General features: G+C 36.3%; 1 protein-coding gene across 1 annotated transcript; it reads right to left on the bottom strand.

Moving 5' to 3' along the window:
• Positions 1–1,207: 1,207 nt before the first annotated feature.
• On the bottom strand, positions 1,208–17,883 carry LOC128362322 (uncharacterized). Its single transcript, XM_053323062.1, has 16 exons — positions 17,823–17,883; positions 17,670–17,711; positions 17,291–17,410; positions 15,340–15,459; positions 13,894–13,989; positions 13,741–13,782; positions 13,362–13,481; positions 10,388–10,450; positions 9,738–9,779; positions 9,359–9,478; positions 7,940–8,035; positions 7,787–7,828; positions 7,408–7,527; positions 5,429–5,548; positions 4,811–4,919; positions 1,208–2,525 (listed from the first exon to the last, which is right to left on the bottom strand). Exons 1-16 carry the CDS (start codon positions 17,881–17,883, stop codon positions 1,208–1,210), a joined length of 2,631 nt encoding a protein of 876 aa, XP_053179037.1.

The following is a 17,883-nucleotide window of genomic DNA, read 5'->3' as shown; positions in this document are numbered from 1 at the left end:
TAAAAGTTAACACTGAAAAAAGAGGAGGATACATATACCAAGTTACTGAAAATTAAATTCCAGATTGTTGGACTCTTATTTTCCTATTTTGGGTGTTATGGGCCGAAATCAATGAACAAGAGATCAAAATAGTTTCTCTGCCTGGAATAAAATGTAATTTTAATTTAAAAGTTAAGCTAGTTAAGAAACAACTTTGTTCTTTGAAAAGATGGTCAATGTATCCATTAATTTCAATTTTAATTTTAATTTTAAAGATATCACATATACACAAAACGCTAGTACAGTACAGAACAGAACCAAAAAAAAAGAGAAACCATAATCAATAATTGAGAACAATCCTCTTGAGTGGATAAAGCATTAAAACACCATTGTGTAGGATTTAGCAGTATCTAGTGGTAAGATCACAGATTGCAAATAAATGAGTGCTCCTCCCTTTTCAAGCATGTAGGAGAACTTACAGTGGCACAGAATCTCATTAAAAATGTGAAAGGCATCTCTGGAGTCAGTGTTTGGTTTGTCCATTCTGGGCTACTGTAGAAACATGGTGGTCCAACTTGGCAGCCTCCATTGAAAAAGATCAGCTCCCAATGTAGATATAAAGGGCTCATTCTAACAATTATTATTTTCAGGTGATTATATACTAATTAAAACATACGTAGGAATATTATTATACTACATTTCTGACAAGTCTGTTCTGCCAGATACCAGTAAATTATACACACTGCACCTTTAATTAAAACTTGTGTAATGGGGAACAAAAGGGAGGCCTGAGAAACAGTTTACAGTGCAGCCACAACTTACAAAGTAACACACAGTACTGATGGGAAAGAAGAAAAAAAAGGGCGTCATAAAGTCTTTTATTTTCTGCTTACAATTTTACAATTTTAGTGATCTGATTTCAAAAGTCGCTGAATTTGAAAAGCAATTAAGTTCAAGTTGACCTGGAGTTGTTTATAAGGTTGTAAATAAGCTCAGAAAAAAGATAGACATTGACAAAAGGGTTCATGAAAGGAACCAAAAGAACATCTGAGTGATAAAAAGAGATCAATTCAGCCATACACATTTGATCAGCACTTGAATAATATGTATGCAAATTAATGAGTATGTACAGATTTTTTTTGTGGCATGAATATCAACATTTTTCTGCATTTAGACACAATGTTGCTCAGTTAAAGTGCAGTAAATGTTTCCTCTTTATTAGTGGCTCTTAGTCTTGAAGCTTAGCAAGAAACTCATCAATTTCTCCACACATGTAGTGTCTTCTTCTTCCTTTAATCTTCTTCAGCTCTCTGATGCTGCTCTCACGATAGCCAGATTGATGTGGTATCTCTGCTGTCTTCATGTGATATTCTACTGACTTGTTGCTGTCATTATGAATGAAGAATACATGTTTGGCATAGCAGTTGTAAACCATCTGTCTGTCTGCAGGTTCCAGATCACTTTCTAGCAGATCCTGGTAGATCTGGTCAGCATCATCCTGGCCATGATTCAAATGTGTATGTATGTTTGCGAGAGCTATTTTTACTTTAAGTGAAGAATCAGGGTAAAGAGAGATCACTTCTTTATAGAGACTAATTGCTCTGTCTATCTTTTTTGGCTCCAGGGGATTGTCCCTGTCTGAATAAATCCTCCATTTGTAGCAGATTGCAGCACACCTCTTGAGATGACGTTTATCTGGATTTATCTGTCTTTCCAGAGCCTCCTCTGCCAAATCAATAGCCTCATCTTTAGATATATACAATCTGTACAGCATTAGTAATGGTCTTATACCACTGTGGCTACTTGGTGGCTTTCTCAAAACCTTTTCGGCCAACTCACGTGCTTCATCTTCGGTTTTTCTTCCCTTCTTTGCACATGCCTGAAGGTACAGAGCAGCAAGGTACAAGTTGTCTGGATCGTGTTCTTTGGCAATTTTCATTTTCTCCAGGATGTTTTCCTCCAGTGGTTTGTCACGGGGCCCAGAAACATTCACTAAAGCTATCACATGACTGGTGTGCCACTCCACCATGTCTGGCTGCATCCTGATGGCTCTCTGGAAGTAATCTGCAGCCAGCAGTATTTTGTCTCTGCCAAACTTCATCAGGGTCCAGGCTTTTTCAGCGTAGATCTCTGGATGGAGCTCATCCTCTGATGGAGATGGGTATTCTTTCAGCAGGGTGTCGACCTTTGACAGGTAAGTCTGACTCTCTGCTTGTTCTCCCAGCTGGTGGTGCAACCAAGCCAGGTTCCCGTAGTTCACGACCAACCAGGGACCTTCATCTGAGCAGGTGTTTCTCATGTGGCGCAAGGCCTCTGCAGCCCTGCTGAAGAAACGCTGTGCATCTTCAGTGAAGCCCAGCTGGTAGTGAATGTACCCCTGCAGGTTGTAAATGTGACCCAGCCAGCTGTTTCCCTCCTCAGTGCCGATGTCCTTCAGCATGTCCCTGAGACAGAACAGTTTGGATCTGCTGGGGTCCAGGTCCCAGGTGAAGTGGCACTGCAGGGCCCCAAGTTTGGCCTCCAGTGTTGTCTGACTTTGAGCAGCACTAATGGAGAGGAAAAATGACTAATATCACACAACACATATGCAGTATGGTAATATGCTTCAATCCAAGACCTCCTTAGCAATGTTCATCTCATATGGAAGAAGGAAATCAGTTAGGAAGAAATGGAGGAGGGACTGATGAAAATGCAGGAAGGAATGACACAAGGAAGGAGTGAATAGTGGAAAGGATGAGGAAAAACAGGGAAAGGGAGGGAAGGAAAGCAGGTGAGAAGAAAGGTGGGTTGAAAAGGGAAATGTAGGTCATGGATGAAATCAATTGAGAGGGAAACAGGAGTCATAGGACAATGAGATGGACAGGAATAAGGTGTGAGGTGAGGAAGTAAGAGTGAAAGGAAAATATAGCCTAGAAGGATGGATAAGGGAGAAAATAATGACAAAACAAAAAAGGGAGATGGGGAAGAGATGAAAAATGGAAAGAAGGAGAGAAGGAAGAAAATGAGAGCTCATTGTTAATAAAACAAATTACGTTGTATTCATTCTGTTTAACACATCAAAAATATTACATTATATATATAAAATGCAGAAGCAGCCACTCACCTCATCATGTAGCTGTTACCTCGACTCAGTTGTTCTCTAATGAAGTTTTGCTCTTTATAAACACTTCTGCTTTGGGTGCAGCAATATAAAATCAGGAATGTATGACTTCTGCTGTAAATTATGTCATATGGAGGACTGTTATTGAATGTGAAGCACTTTGTTTTCTCAGCAATAGAAACTTACAGACACATGTCCATCATACAGAAGGGAGAGTCAGCAGATATGTACGGAGCTTAGATGATGATGTCACTTTATTTCACGGGAAATGAAATGGAAACTTCTCCAAGTTTTTATAGCAATCCATATAATCATGAGCAGGTTTATTTAGGTCTCATGATGTTTTCTGACTTTTACAATGTCCTCATTAACCTCCAACACAAGTACACAGTTGGTTGTATCTATGGTAATCAGTCATGGCTGCATTAACATCAAGTATATCTCAAAACAACAGTCAGCTTCCCAAATAAGCACTGAAATAGGTTCATCTTACTGTAATCATTCCTCCTGTTCATACTGATCATTACAAGATCTCCTCCAAATAGGCTAACAATGGAAGTGATCAGGGACAAAATCTATCCAAGTCGTTGTTTTTGGCTAAAATGTATTTAAGTCTATCTGAAGATAATATGAAGCTTCAGTTGTCTGACTGAACACACAACATCTGTCTGTTTGTCCTAGGAGAGGGATTCCTCTTCTTTCAATGGTTTTTAAATGTTGTTTTTTTCCCCTCATTCCATTCAAGTATCCATGAACAAATGATATTGTATTGCTGTACAGGTTGTACAACTTTGAAAAATATTGACTTGATTTGACTCATTTGAAGCTGTACACTCTGTTTAAAAGTTTTATGATGTAAACTTTATTGAACAGCATAACAATCATGAAAGCAGTTGAACCAGTTGAATTCAGACTACTTCATCATGGTCTCAGATTTAATCCATCGTTATAAATTAAATGCCAACAACTGGCCAGCAGATGGCGCCAATGTAACTATCAAAAGCTTCCAGACACTGAACCATTTTCAACACAATTACTTAACATTCCTCCAGGGCACTGCAGACTGGAAGCTTTTCTGTAGACAGGCAGAAACACTGGTTTTCCTCTTTGTATCAAGCTACTCATTAATTACTATTAATAAAAATAAATAATTATGACTTAGTGAGAAACTATCAAAGTTCAGATGAGTACAGGCATTATTTATTGAGAGTTTACAGTCAAAACTTATACATTTGATTGACAGTGATCTGAAAAGGTGTGCAAAACACATTGGGGATCAGGGAATTTATGCAAAATGTAGTCCATATAAATCCAAAATATGGATAGCATAAAATTAAAAGAGATTTTAAAAAAAAGAAAGGTTAATTATTATAGTTGTTTTATGATCATATACATGTAGTTATCATAATTTGAATTTTTAGAAATTATATGGGAAATAATCAGGGCATATAAAAAGAAAAAGGATATTGAAAAATCTAATTTCAAAGGTAAAATATAGTTTTGAAATGTAAAGTGACAATGAAACAAATTTAAAATGCAAAAGCTGCAATGGAAATGCTTAAACTGACATTGAAAATGATAATGGACAAAACAACAACAAAGAAACATCAAATATGAAAATCAAAATAGAAAATGGAAAAACTTCTATTGCTTTTCAAGCTGTATGTAAATAAAGAGGCATGGCCCCAAAGGCTGCAGAGAGGGTTTGAAACAGCTGGGGTGCAGAGGCACCTTATGGGCAGCAGGGGGAGCTGACTACTAGAGAGCACAGTGAGTTTGGCAGAGCGGTATGAGTCCAAACTAGAAGAAGAACTGGACCTTAAACAGATTTTGTTACTGTCTATGAATCAGACATATTATCATGAGCTAACTTTATTTTACTGGGATGTTGCAGTTATGGTCTAAATAATTATTCACCAAGCTAAAACATTCAAACTGTTGAAGACATCTCACTGTGTAAATGAATGAGAAGGTAATAGATGTATTTGGCTTATTCACACACTACACAGCTGTTTCTCTTTGTTCTAATAGCAGATAAGGGAAATGAGTCCAAACAGCAAAGTCATCACATTCAGTTTGACAGACCAGGATGAGTTACAGAAGCTGCCTTTACAACATTTTGGTGGTTGAATAAACTTGACATCATCAAGCAGGTGCTTCAGGTCATAAAGATGTTCACAAAGATATTGAGAGACACATCCAAAGGTATGAACTTTTGCACGATCGTGACCTTGCACTGTGGATGACAAAATACTTTTTAAATTTCAAAAAGGTTTAATCAGCAGGAAATTGACACTTTAAAGGCAGCAATAATATGTTTTGAGACATAAAATGATCATGAGGGCTCACCAGTCCCACTAACGCAGCGGTCCTCGTCTCCCACACACTGTACTGTCTTGTTGCACTCAGCAGAAGATGGATCATCACAGGTGAAACACTGCAGGCTGTTTTTCTTCAGATCATTACGGTCTGAAACAGAACAGGAGACATGACAGAAACTGTACAAGACACAAAGTGACTTATTGTTCTTCACTGTGACCAACATTAGACTGATACTACATGTGAGTGTGATTTAGTGTCTTTAAAAAGGGAAACCTTTCTCTTTACTTACAAGGTATGGCTTCATTGTTGCAGCCATGTATGTTACACACATGAATGGATTCAGACAAAAAACCAACATTGAATGAAACTGTATGCTTTCCTTCAATGTTAGGAGGGAGTGACTCACAGGACCTTTCAGTGGCCTGATGGAGATTCCCATTCACAGTTCCTGTAAAGTGAAAATCAGACCAAACACTGTAACACAAAATCCCATTTATAATTGAATAAGTGAATGAATTTAAGGAACAATCACATTTATTTTCACATTTTATACAGATACCTTGTGAGGCAACAGTGACACACCACTCAGTAGTAGAGGCACATGGACGTAACTCCTTTGTATTTCCTGTACCCTGCCAACACCGAAGACCTTCAGCTGCAAGTTATGAAATAAATCATGGTGAGTTAAACAATCAGCATGAATCCTGTTTGTTATATAAACACAGATACAGTATTCAAAGTTAATCTGACCACAAATTACATCACACAATGACAGAACGTTATTTAAGACAAAATAAACCAAATAAATTGTCCCCATAAAAGATGTTTCTTCATTATGTTGACAAAAACAAATCGATGCAGGATTGTGTTTCTTTCTAAAACAGTTTCTGTTGCAAATTAGGCAAGGCAAGGGAAGGCAAATTAGTCTTATTTGTGTTGTTGGATCAATTTGTACATTTCTGTGATTGGTGTGAAACCATTAAGACAAATAACATTTAGTTGTTTTTTTATATTTAGTTATCATAATTTGATTTTTTAGAAATGATATGGGGAATAATCAGGACATATAAAAAGAAAAAGGATATTGAAAAATCTAATTTCAAAGCTAAAATATAGTTTTGAAATGTAAAGTGACAATGAAACAAATTTAAAATGCAAAAGCTGCAATGGAAATGCTTAAACTGAAAACTTAAATTGTAATGATGACATTGAAAATGATAATGGACAAAACAACAACAAAGAAACATCAAATATGAAAATCAAAATGGAAAATATTAAATGGAAAGACTTATATTGCTTTTCAAGCTGTATGTAAATAAAGAGGCATGGCCCCAAAGGCTGCAGGGAGGGCTTGAAACAGCTGGGGTGCAGAGGCACCTTATGGACAGCAGGGGGAGCTGACTGCTAAAGAGCACAGTGAGTTTGGCAGAGCGGTATGAGTCCAAACTAGAAGAAGAACTGGACCGTAAATAGATTTTGTTACTGTCTATGAATCAGACATATTATCATGAGCTAACTTTATTTTACTGGGATGCTGCAGTTATGGTTAAAATAATTATTCACCAAGCTAAAACATTCAAACTGTTGAAGACATCTCACTGTGTAAATGACTGAGAAGGAAATAGATGTGTTTGGCTTATTCACACACTACACTTGGGCTATTCAGTTAGTTTCTCTTTGTTCTAATAGAAGATAAGGGCAATGAGTCCAAACAGCAAAGTCATCACATTCAGTTTGACAGACCAGGATGGTTACAGAAGCTGCCTCCACAACATTTTGGTGGTTGAATAAACTTGACATCATCAAGCAGGTGCTTCAAGTCATAAAGATGTCCACAAAGATCTCCAGAGACACATCCAAAGGTATGAAGTTTTGCACCATTGTAACCTTGCACTGTGGATGACAAAATACTTTTTTAAGTTTCAAAAGGTTTAATCAGCAGGAAATTGACACTTTAAAGGCAGCAATAATATGTTTGGAGACATAAAATGATCATGAGGGCTCACCAGTCCCACTAACGCAGCGGTCCTCGTCTCCCACACACTGTACTGCCTTGTTGCACTCAGCAGAAGATGGATCATCACAGGTGAAACACTGCAGGTTGTTTTTCTTCAGATCATTACGGTCTGAAACAGAACAGGAGACATGACAGAAACTGTACAAGACACAAAGTGACTTATTGTTTTTCACTGTGACCAACATTAGACTGATACTACATGTGAGTGTGATTTAGTGTCTTTAAAAAGGAAAATCTTTCTCTTTACTTACAAGGTATGTCTTCCCTGTTGCAGCCATCTGTGTTACACACATGAATGGATTCAGACAAAAAACCAACATTGAATGAAACTGTATGCTTTCCTTCAATGTTAGGAGGGAGTGACTCACAGGACATGATGGTGACCTGATGGAGATTCCCATTCACATATCCTGTAAAGTGAAAATCAGACCAAACACTGTAACACAAAATCCCATTTATAATTGAATAAGTGAATGAATTTAAGGAACAATCACATTTATTTTCACATTTTATACAGATACCTTGTGAGGCAACAGTGGCACACCACTCAGTAGTAGAGGCACATGGACGTAACTCCTTTGTATTTCCTGTACCCTGCCAACACTGAAGAGCTTCAGCTGCAAGTTATGAAATAAATCATGGTGAGTTAAACAATCAGCATGAATCCTGTTTGTTATATAAACACAGATACAGTATTCAAAGTTAATCTGACCACAAATTTCATCACACAATGACAGAACGTTATTTAAGACAAAATCAACCAAATAAATTGTCCCCATAAAAGATGTTTCTTCCTTATGTTGACAAAAACAAATCGATGCAGGATTGTGTTTCTTTCTAAAACACAGTTTCTGTTGCAAATTATTCTTGTTTGTGTTGTTAGATCAATTTGTACATTTCTGTGTTGTGTGTGAAACCATTAAGACAAATAACATGTAGTTGTTTTTTTATATTTAGTTATCATAATTTGATTTTTTAGAAATGATATGGGGAATAATCAGGACATATAAAAAGAAAAAGGATATTGAAAAATCTAATTTCAAAGGTAAAATATAGTTTTGAAATGTAAAGTGACAATGAAACAAATTTAAAATGCAAACGCTGCTATGGAAATGCTGAAAACTTAAATTGTAATGATGACATTGAAAATGACAATGGACAAAACAACAACAGAGAAACATCAAATATGAATATCAAAATGGAAAATATGAAATGGAAAGACTTATATTGCTATTCAAGCTGTATGTAAATAAAGAGGCATGGCCCCAAAGGCTGCAGAGAGGGTTTGAAACAACTGGGGTGCAGAGGCACCTTATGGACAGCAGGGGGAGCTGACTGCTAAAGAGCACAGTGAGTTCGGCAGAGCAGTATGAGTCCAAACTAGAAGAGGAACTGGACCGTAAACAGATTTTGTTACTGTCTATGAATCAGACATATTATCATGAGCTAACTTTATTTTACTGGGATGCTGCAGTTATGGTTAAAATAATTATTCACCAAGCTAAAACATTCAAACTGTTGAAGACATCTCACTGTGTAAATGACTGAGAAGATAATATATGTATTCGGCTTATTCACACACTACACTTGGGCTATTCAGTTAGTTTCTCTTTGTTCTAATAGCAGATAAGGGTAATGAGTCCAAACAGCAAAGTCATCACATTCAGTTTGACAGACCAGGATGGTTACAGAAGCTGCCTCCACAACATTTTGGTGGTTGAATAAACGTGCCATTAACAGGCAGGTGCTTCAAGTCATAAAGATCTTCACAAAGATCTCCAGAGACACATCCAAAGGTATGAAGTTTTGCACCATCGTGACCTTGCACTGTGGATGACAAAATACTTTTTTAAGTTTCAAAAGGTTTAATCAGCAGGAAATTGACACTTTAAAGGCAGCAATAATATGTTTTGAGACATAAAATGATCATGAGGGCTCACCAGTCCCACTAATGCAGCGGTCCTCGTCTCCCACACACTGTACTGCCTTGTTGCACTCAGCAGAAGATAGATCATCACAGGTGAAACACTGCAGGTTGTTTTTCTTCAGATCATCAGGGTCTGAAACAGAACAGGAGACATGACAGAAAATGTATAAGACACAAAGTGACTTATTTTTCTTCACTGTGACCAACATTAGACTGATACTACATGTGAATGTGATTTAGTGTCTTTAAAAAGGGAAACCTTTCTCTTTACTTACAAGGTATGGCTTCATTGTTGCAACCATCAGTGTTACACACATGAATGGATTCAGACAAAAAACCAACATTGAATGAAACTGTATGGTTTTTTTCAATGTTAGGAGGGAGTGACTCACAGGACCTGATGGTGACCCGACGGAGATTCCCATTCACATATCCTGTAAAGTGAAAATCAGACCAAACACTGTAACACAAAATCCCATTTATAATTGAATAAGTGAATGAATTTAAGGAACAATCACATTTATTTTCACACTTTATACAGATACCTTGTGAGGCAACAGTGACACACCACTCAGTAGTAGAGGCACATGGACGTAACACCTGTATTCCAACTGAACCCTGCCAACACTGAAGAGCTTCAGCTGCAAGTTATGAAATAAATCATGGTGAGTTAAACAATCAGCATGAATCCTGTTTGTCATATAAACACAGATACAGTATACAAAGTTAATCTGACCACAAATTTCATCACACAATGACTGAACAGTATTTAAGACAAAATCAACCAAATAAATTGTCCCCATAAAAGATGTTTCTTCCTTATATTGATAAAATATATTCTTCTTGGTGTTATGTTAGCTTGGAGATTTATTTTCTTTCTGTACAGATAATATAACAAACAAATGAAATGATGATGACCCTGAAGTTGAACAAAAGTCAGCAGCTGGCAGACAAACAGCAGAGGTAAAAGTGAGGAGAATGATGAACTAGCTGACATGACAGGTACCTGCAGAAATGCTGTTTTAAGGGTGAGTGAGGTTACCTGTGCTGGAGAGAGTCCAGATGAGAGTGAGAGACAAGATCAGCTTCATCATGATGAGGAAATCTGCAAATTAAAGGAAACACTTTGTACAAAGAACACCTGTTTGAAAAGAGGAAGTGGTGGTAAATATTTACATACTGAAGGAACTGTATTCATCTTCTTACAAAAGTGATTAAATTTCTCATTGTCAAAAGCTGCAATACACAATTTAACAAGCCATCAATTCTTTTTCTCAACTTTTTCTTTTGAAGAAAATTTAAAAAAAGATAAATAAAGTGTGCTGTAATAAAATACACTGTATAAAAAACAACAAACATTAAACAGCAGGTTATAATTTGTAATCCAGATCTATTCGGTGATTTTAAAAAAGTTATCCAAACTGCTTACATGAAAATATTAAATTAATATTGGATCATAAAACATGGTATACATTCAATAGTAACAGTCTGATACTGGTGACACCTACACCTCAGTATGAAAAGACGACAGGATTCAAATCAGAAGTTAAGTTGAATAGAATTGACGGTAACTATTATTGGCACAAACTAGTGGAGCAGGTAGACTGAAATGCAGAGATTATTCATTTCTGGATGGATCAGGCAAAATAAAAGCTGGCTGAGTTGAGCAAAACAGATCACCAGATAAACCAGAGCAAAATGAACAGCATGGACTGAACTGAACAGAGGATCCAACCAAAACTGGACTGCAAACCAGGATTTAAATACTGACAGAACTAATAAGAGAATGAGGTGAGTCATTCAAACCAACAAAAATAATTATATAATATATAATATGAATAAACATAAACCAAATAATCAAAAGGACTGGACATATGCACAGGGAACCAATAGAACAGAAAACACAAAGTATCCAAAAACCATGAGTCTATGACAATGATATTATTATAACTATCATAAATGGTATAAAAACATAATTTCCTTCAATTCATGAAAATTTAAATCAGCTTTGAGCATCATATCAATAACGTTTCAGAATTATTTTAATAAAACTCACCCAGTCAAAACTCAACTCAACACACCCAGTTTGTCAGCCGACAGGAGCACTTATAGCTCTACCAGAGGTGTGTCACTTTCTTTTAACAGGAGAAAGACACAGTTTCACTTTCCACTTGTGTTTCTGGTCTGACACACCTTCCTGAGCAAAACATGTTGCAAAAAAAGCAGGATCTCATCCAGCATGCTTTCATTGGATTTACCCTCCTCAAACATGTTAATGGAGTGGACAAAATATTAGGAACACCAATATATTGCACCCTAATACACCACTACCACTCATTACAACCTCAGTAATAATCATTAAGTAGAATTATCACCTTTCTGACCATGTCAGCAAAAAACGAAAATATAGAATTTATGGCCGAGCTGTTGTATTGGATTACTTTAGATTGCACAGGTATACCTACTGAAGTGGCCGTTGAGTATATTCATATATTGAGTTGTATACAAACATAACAATCATGAAAGCAGTTGAACCAGTTGAATTCAGACTGCTTCATCATGGTCTCAGATTTAATCCATCGTTATAACTGAAATACCAACAACTGGCCAGCAGATGGCGCCAATGTAACTGTATCAAAAGCTTCCAGACACTGAACCATTTTCAACACAATTACTTCACATTCCTGCAGACTGGAAGCTTTTCTGTAGACAGGCAGATACGCTGGTTTTCATCTTTGTATCAAGCTACTCTTTAAGTACTTCTCTATAAAAATAAATAATTATGACTTAATGAGAAACCATCAAAGTTCAGACGAGTACAGCATTATTTATTGAGAGTTTACAGTCAAAACCTATCATACATTTGATTTACAGTGATCTGAAAAGGTGTGAAAAACACATTGGGAATCAGGGAATTTATGCAAAATGTAGTCCATATAAATCCAAAATATGGATAACATAAAATTAAAAGATATTAAAAAAAGAAAAGGTTAATAATTATAGTTGTTTTATGATCATATAAATGTAGTTATAATTTGAATTTCTAGAAAATTATATGGGGAATAATCAGGGCATATAAAATGAAAAAGGATATTGAAAAATCTTATTTCAAAGCTAAAATATAGTTTTGAAATGTAAAGTGACAATGAAACAAATTTAAAATACAAAAGCTGCAATGGAAATGCTTAAACTGAAAACTTAAATTGTAATGATGACATTGAAAATGACAATGGACAAAACAACAACAGAAAAACATCAAATATGAAAATCAAAATGGAAGATGTTAAATGGAAAGACTTATATTGCTTTTCAAGCTGTATGTAAATAAAGAGGCATGGCCCCAAAGGCTGCAGGGAGGGTTTGAAACAGCTGGGGTGCAGAGGCACTTTATGGACAGCAGGGGGAGCTGACTACTAAAGAGCACAGTGAGTTCGGCAGAGCGGTATGAGTCCAAACTAGAAGAAGAACTGGACCGTAAATAGATTTTGTTATTTTCTATGAATCAGACATATTATCATGAGCTAACTTTATTTTACTGGGATGCTGCAGTTATGGTTAAAATAATTATTCACCAAGCTAAAACATTCAAACTGTTGAAGACATCTCACTGTGTAAATGAATGAGAAGGTAATAGATGTATTTGGCTTATTCACACACTACACTTGGGCTATTCAGTTAGTTTCTCTTTGTTCTAATAGAAGATAAGGGAAATGAGTCCAAACAGCAAAGTCATCACATTCAGTTTGACAGACCAGGATGAGTTACAGAAGCTGCCTTTACAACATTTTGGTGGTTGAATAAACTTGACATCATCAAGCAGGTGCTTCAGGTCATAAAGATGTTCACAAAGATATTGAGAGACACATCCAAAGGTATGAACTTTTGCACGATCGTGACCTTGCACTGTGGATGACAAAATACTTTTTAAATTTCAAAAAGGTTTAATCAGCAGGAAATTGACACTTTAAAGGCAGCAATAATATGTTTTGAGACATAAAATGATCATGAGGGCTCACCAGTCCCACTAACGCAGCGGTCCTCGTCTCCCACACACTGTACTGTCTTGTTGCACTCAGCAGAAGATGGATCATCACAGGTGAAACACTGCAGGCTGTTTTTCTTCAGATCATTACGGTCTGAAACAGAACAGGAGACATGACAGAAACTGTACAAGACACAAAGTGACTTATTGTTCTTCACTGTGACCAACATTAGACTGATACTACATGTGAGTGTGATTTAGTGTCTTTAAAAAGGGAAACCTTTCTCTTTACTTACAAGGTATGGCTTCATTGTTGCAGCCATGTATGTTACACACATGAATGGATTCAGACAAAAAACCAACATTGAATGAAACTGTATGCTTTCCTTCAATGTTAGGAGGGAGTGACTCACAGGACATGATGGTGACCTGATGGAGATTCCCATTCACATATCCTGTAAAGTGAAAATCAGACCAAACACTGTAACACAAAATCCCATTTATAATTGAATAAGTGAATGAATTTAAGGAACAATCACATTTATTTTCACACTTTATACAGATACCTTGTGAGGCAACAGTGACACACCACTCAGTAGTAGAGGCACATGGACGTAACTCCTTTGTATTTCCTGTACCCTGCCAACACCGAAGACCTTCAGCTGCAAGTTATGAAATAAATCATGGTGAGTTAAACAATCAGCATGAATCCTGTTTGTTATATAAACACAGATACAGTATACAAAGTTAATCTGACCACAAATTACATCACACAATGACAGAACGTTATTTAAGACAAAATAAACCAAATAAATTGTCCCCATAAAAGATGTTTCTTCATTATGTTGACAAAAACAAATCGATGCAGGATTGTGTTTCTTTCTAAAACAGTTTCTGTTGCAAATTAGGCAAGGCAAGGGAAGGCAAATTAGTCTTATTTGTGTTGTTGGATCAATTTGTACATTTCTGTGATTGGTGTGAAACCATTAAGACAAATAACATTTAGTTGTTTTTTTATATTTAGTTATCATAATTTGATTTTTTAGAAATGATATGGGGAATAATCAGGGCATATAAAATGAAAAGGATATTGAAAAATCTAATTTCAAAGCTAAAATATAGTTTTGAAATGTAAAGTGACAATGAAACAAATTTAAAATGCAAAAGCTGCAATGGAAATGCTTAAACTGAAAACTTAAATTGTAATGATGACATTGAAAATGATAATGGACAAAACAACAACAAAGAAACATCAAATATGAAAATCAAAATGGAAAATATTAAATGGAAAGACTTATATTGCTTTTCAAGCTGTATGTAAATAAAGAGGCATGGCCCCAAAGGCTGCAGGGAGGGTTTGAAACAGCTGGGGTGCAGAGGCACCTTATGGACAGCAGGGGGAGCTGACTGCTAAAGAGCACAGTGAGTTTGGCAGAGCGGTATGAGTCCAAACTAGAAGAAGAACTGGACCGTAAATAGATTTTGTTACTGTCTATGAATCAGACATATTATCATGAGCTAACTTTATTTTACTGGGATGCTGCAGTTATGGTTAAAATAATTATTCACCAAGCTAAAACATTCAAACTGTTGAAGACATCTCACTGTGTAAATGACTGAGAAGGAAATAGATGTGTTTGGCTTATTCACACACTACACTTGGGCTATTCAGTTAGTTTCTCTTTGTTCTAATAGAAGATAAGGGCAATGAGTCCAAACAGCAAAGTCATCACATTCAGTTTGACAGAACAGGATGGTTACAGAAGCTGCCTCCACAACATTTTGGTGGTTGAATAAACTTGACATCATCAAGCAGGTGCTTCAAGTCATAAAGATGTTCACAAAGATCTCCAGAGACACATCCAAAGGTATGAAGTTTTGCACCATTGTAACCTTGCACTGTGGATGACAAAATACTTTTTTAAGTTTCAAAAGGTTTAATCAGCAGGAAATTGACACTTTAAAGGCAGCAATAATGTGTTTTGAGACATAAAATGATCATGAGGGCTCACCAGTCCCACTAATGCAGCGGTCCTCGTCTCCCACACACTGTACTGCCTTGTTGCACTCAGCAGAAGATGGATCATCACAGGTGAAACACTGCAGGTTGTTTTTCTTCAGATCATTACGGTCTGAAACAGAACAGGAGACATGACAGAAACTGTACAAGACACAAAGTGACTTATTGTTTTTCACTGTGACCAACATTAGACTGATACTACATGTGAGTGTGATTTAGTGTCTTTAAAAAGGAAAATCTTTCTCTTTACTTACAAGGTATGTCTTCACTGTTGCAGCCATGTATGTTACACACATGAATGGATTCAGACAAAAAACCAACATTGAATGAAACTGTATGCTTTCCTTCAATGTTAGGAGGGAGTGACTCACAGGACATGATGGTGACCTGATGGAGATTCCCATTCACATATCCTGTAAAGTGAAAATCAGACCAAACACTGTAACACAAAATCCCATTTATAATTGAATAAGTGAATGAATTTAAGGAACAATCACATTTATTTTCACATTTTATACAGATACCTTGTGAGGCAACAGTGACACACCACTCAGTAGTAGAGGCACATGGACGTAACTCCTTTGTATTTCCTGTACCCTGCCAACACTGAAGAGCTTCAGCTGCAAGTTATGAAATAAATCATGGTGAGTTAAACAATCAGCATGAATCCTGTTTGTTATATAAACACAGATACAGTATTCAAAGTTAATCTGACCACAAATTTCATCACACAATGACAGAACGTTATTTAAGACAAAATCAACCAAATAAATTGTCCCCATAAAAGATGTTTCTTCCTTATGTTGACAAAAACAAATCGATGCAGGATTGTGTTTCTTTCTAAAACACAGTTTCTGTTGCAAATTATTCTTGTTTGTGTTGTTAGATCAATTTGTACATTTCTGTGTTGTGTGTGAAACCATTAAGACAAATAACATGTAGTTGTTTTTTTATATTTAGTTATCATAATTTGATTTTTTAGAAATGATATGGGGAATAATCAGGACATATAAAAAGAAAAAGGATATTGAAAAATCTAATTTCAAAGGTAAAATATAGTTTTGAAATGTAAAGTGACAATGAAACAAATTTAAAATGCAAACGCTGCTATGGAAATGCTGAAAACTTAAATTGTAATGATGACATTGAAAATGACAATGGACAAAACAACAACAGAGAAACATCAAATATGAATATCAAAATGGAAAATATGAAATGGAAAGACTTATATTGCTATTCAAGCTGTATGTAAATAAAGAGGCATGGCCCCAAAGGCTGCAGGGAGGGTTTGAAACAACTGGGGTGCAGAGGCACCTTATGGACAGCAGGGGGAGCTGACTGCTAAAGAGCACAGTGAGTTCGGCAGAGCAGTATGAGTCCAAACTAGAAGAGGAACTGGACCGTAAACAGATTTTGTTACTGTCTATGAATCAGACATATTATCATGAGCTAACTTTATTTTACTGGGATGCTGCAGTTATGGTTAAAATAATTATTCACCAAGCTAAAACATTCAAACTGTTGAAGACATCTCACTGTGTAAATGACTGAGAAGATAATATATGTATTTGGCTTATTCACACACTACACTTGGGCTATTCAGTTAGTTTCTCTTTGTTCTATTAGCAGATAAGGGTAATGAGTCCAAACAGCAAAGTCATCACATTCAGTTTGACAGACCAGGATGGTTACAGAAGCTGCCTCCACAACATTTTGGTGGTTGAATAAACTTGACATCATCAAGCAGGTGCTTCAAGTCATAAAGATCTTCACAAAGATCTCCAGAGACACATCCAAAGGTATGAAGTTTTGCACCATCGTGACCTTGCACTGTGGATGACAAAATACTTTTTTAAGTTTCAAAAGGTTTAATCAGCAGGAAATTGACACTTTAAAGGCAGCAATAATGTGTTTTGAGACATAAAATGATCATGAGGGCTCACCAGTCCAACTAATGCAGCGGTCCTCGTCTCCCACACACTGTACTGCCTTGTTGCACTCAGCAGAAGATGGATCATCACAGGTGAAACACTGCAGGTTGTTTTTCTTCAGATCATCAGGGTCTGAAACAGAACAGGAGACATGACAGAAAATGTATAAGACACAAAGTGACTTATTTTTCTTCACTGTGACCAACATTAGACTGATACTACATGTGAATGTGATTTAGTATCTTTAAAAAGGGAAACCTTTCTCTTTACTTACAAGGTATGTCTTCACTGTTGCAACCATCAGTGTTACACACATGAATGGATTCAGACAAAAAACCAACATTGAATGAAACTGTATGGTTTTTTTCAATGTTAGGAGGGAGTGACTCACAGGACCTGATGGTGACCCGACGGAGATTCCCATTCACATATCCTGTAAAGTGAAAATCAGACCAAACACTGTAACACAAAATCCCATTTATAATTGAATAAGTGAATGAATTTAAGGAACAATCACATTTATTTTCACACTTTATACAGATACCTTGTGAGGCAACAGTGACACACCACTCAGTAGTAGAGGCACATGGACGTAACTCCTGCAT

This window comes from Scomber japonicus, chromosome 7 (assembly GCF_027409825.1).
Source record: "Scomber japonicus isolate fScoJap1 chromosome 7, fScoJap1.pri, whole genome shotgun sequence".
In the NCBI taxonomy this organism is placed as follows: Eukaryota; Metazoa; Chordata; class Actinopteri; order Scombriformes; family Scombridae; genus Scomber; species Scomber japonicus.
Note: the sequence above shows the minus strand (reverse complement) of the source record. Positions and strands in the feature narration are given on the sequence as shown.

Coding starts and splice junctions, on each gene's coding strand:
- LOC128362322 (XM_053323062.1), bottom strand. CDS start 17,883: ATGCAGGAGTTACGTCCATGTGCCTCTACTACTGAGTGGTGTGTCACT. Junction 17,411..17,669: donor TCGGGTCACCATCAGGTCCT/GTGAGTCACTCC, acceptor GTTCTGTTTCAG/ACCCTGATGATCTGAAGAAA. Junction 9,780..10,387: donor CTGGACTCTCTCCAGCACAG/GTAACCTCACTC, acceptor TTCACTTTACAG/GATATGTGAATGGGAATCTC.